This window comes from Penaeus monodon, chromosome 18 (genome assembly GCF_015228065.2).
Source record: "Penaeus monodon isolate SGIC_2016 chromosome 18, NSTDA_Pmon_1, whole genome shotgun sequence".
NCBI classification, from domain to species: Eukaryota; Metazoa; Arthropoda; class Malacostraca; order Decapoda; family Penaeidae; genus Penaeus; species Penaeus monodon.
The window spans coordinates 9,098,422-9,100,921 of NC_051403.1; the positions used below are offsets into that span (position 1 = coordinate 9,098,422).

A 2,500-nucleotide genomic window follows, 5' to 3' on the forward strand; every position below is an offset into this window, starting at 1 on the left:
GACTAGACAGACGGAAAGTGAGAGGAGAAAAACGAGAGGGAAAGAGCACATACACAAACAAGGAATGAAAAGGACGGAGAGTCTGGGACAAATTAATTAAATTCGGATAAATATGAAAATGACTAAGTGAAAACTCTCACAAGCCTGGAAACTTAGACTTAGAGAAGATCCGCGTTGTTTCGTGACGATTGTGACGAAATTTAGTATGATGATTGTCAGTTTAAATCCATACTTACCAAAATGATGACCGCTAGGGATATACTACAGCAGTAACAATGAAACTATAATAACTGTTTATAGATATATATCAGTAGCACACGTTTTAATGGCGTAGACTGTTAATTTTAAGTGTGAAAGTTATCCAAGCTAATGCTACATCTATCCGTCACGCCGTTTCCGTTTACATTGAATTTGATACCACTCGGCTCGGACTTTGCTCGGAGCCTCGAAGTAATTGACGAAATTAAAAAGAATTAACCAAAACTTGCTACTCCCTTAATCTTGGCTGATGCGAGTGAAAACGTGAAAGCAATTCCTCTTGTTTTCTTTTCGTAACACTTTTTATGATATATATAATCTAGTGTGAGTGATATCATTTACCTGTCAATTAGGTGTATAAATGTAATGGCAAGTCAGTGCATTTAGTTATCTATAAATGGTAACAAACAGAGAATGGGTGGACTCAACCATAACCTGGAAGGCGATACCGTTGCCATAAACCGTGCTTTTCAGCCTATCGATCATGTCTCACAGTGGTCATGGATGTATTGTTGTTGCATTCTACTTATAAGTATAAAACGGTGGCACTGTGCAGCAGATAAAACTTATTTTCAATTGTCCCTTTGTTCTGAAAGTTTTTTCTTCTGCTCTAAACGTGTTTCATTCAACCATGGATTTTTAAAGTCGTCGGTATTACCATCGAAGGGGTCGGTGACTTGCCTGGGGGCTTAAAGGTGGTCCTGTGATGGCTAGGGCATCGAAAGGGATCAATGAAGCAAGACGTTTTCCTCTGAGTTTTTTTTTTTTTTCCGAAAAATAGCAGCCAAATAGAGCGTTTGACTGTCATTCTCACCCAATATTAAGATGCATGTGACATTGCATGAAAGTGTGAAAGCAACACTGATATTTTTTAAAAAATGATAGTATAATGATATGCATGTGCAAAGTTAGTTTTTAAAATAAACTTCATAATGTACACTGTTGGTGGTAATTTTCATTTAGAATTTATGTGTCGATGTAAAATCTGAAACGTCATTTGGGGTCGACGGACTGAAAGCCACTGATTCTGTAATTCTGTATTAATGTGTCTTATTATGATATTATTAAAATCTATTCCATTATCTGTAAGGCTCACAAAGATAAATGACCATTGTGTTAAGAACATCAGTTCCACATAAGTTTTATAATTGAAACTTCTTCCATCTTAAGATATGAACAGACGACGCCAGGAGAGTTATGGGACTTCACTATAAACATGGTAAAATATTTGTACTGTGGATACTTATTTAATACGTGACAGATCCTTAGTTCATGAATTCATACGTCAGCCTTCTCCTCCTTGCGACAGATCTCTTCGGTCTCGTCACAGGCGAGTCGGTGCTTGGAAGCGAAGACCAGCTCCACCTCCTTCAGGGTGAGGCCGCTCGTCTCCGGCAGGAAGAAGAGGACGACGAGGGCGAGTGAGGCGTTGACGACGGCGAACAGGAGGAAGGTTCCGCCGAGGGACAGGAGGGCGATGAGGCTCGGGAAGATGAAGTTGATCACGAACACTGACAGGGCGAACACCGAGCTGACGATGGCGGCGCCGAGGGAGCGCACGGCCGTCGGCAGGAGCTCTCCGACCAGCACCCACGGGATGGGCGCCAGACCCACGCCGTAGAACGCCACGTACAGCAACACGGCGACCAGTGGGATCAAGGACAGCGCTCCCCCGCCCAGCGTCGTGTCTTTCCCCAGCAGGAGCGCGCCCCCGGCCACTGCCTGAGCCGCCGCGCAGACCACGGCCGTGCAGAGGAGCATGGCGCGGCGGCCGACGCGGTCCGACACGAGGGCCGACGCCATGGTTGCCAGCAGACGCATGGCGCCGACCAGGATGGAGCACGTGAAGGCGTCCAGCTGCACGCCGGCCAGCGCGAACATGTAGGCCGAGTACATGAAGATGACGCTGGGGCCGCCGAGCTCGCGCAGGAGGAAGTGGGACAAGACCAGGAGCACAGGACGGGCGTTGCGGCCCTTCTTCAGCTGCTGAACCTGCGGGAGAGGCGGCGCTCTTACAGATGACTCGGTTTACTTAAGTACGTTAGGTGCTGCAGGCAGTCATCTGGGTTGTTATGGTTCTGTGATCATAAACAGAGCACGTTATGGCATAATATATATGGGTTAGACCATGCTTTGGGGGATTCAGCAAAGGAACTGGACTAGATTACCTTTCGCTTTTGTTTTTGTTTTATTCATATTTAGGTGACAGGTCTGACACCGTACTAATAATCAGAAACGAGAA

The 2,500-nt window shown here is 45.6% G+C and overlaps 1 protein-coding gene across 1 annotated transcript in view; it reads right to left on the reverse strand.

The window, feature by feature from the left end:
• Window positions 1-1,029: 1,029 nt before the first annotated feature.
• Window positions 1,030-2,500, reverse strand: part of LOC119584215 (facilitated trehalose transporter Tret1-like) — an 11,643-nt gene continuing 10,172 nt past the window's right edge. Inside the window, exon 6 of the mRNA XM_037932726.1 lies at window positions 1,030-2,250. Coding sequence (XP_037788654.1) covers window positions 1,537-2,250 — 714 coding nt within the window. The 3' untranslated portion in view covers window positions 1,030-1,536. The remainder of the gene's footprint in view (window positions 2,251-2,500) is intronic.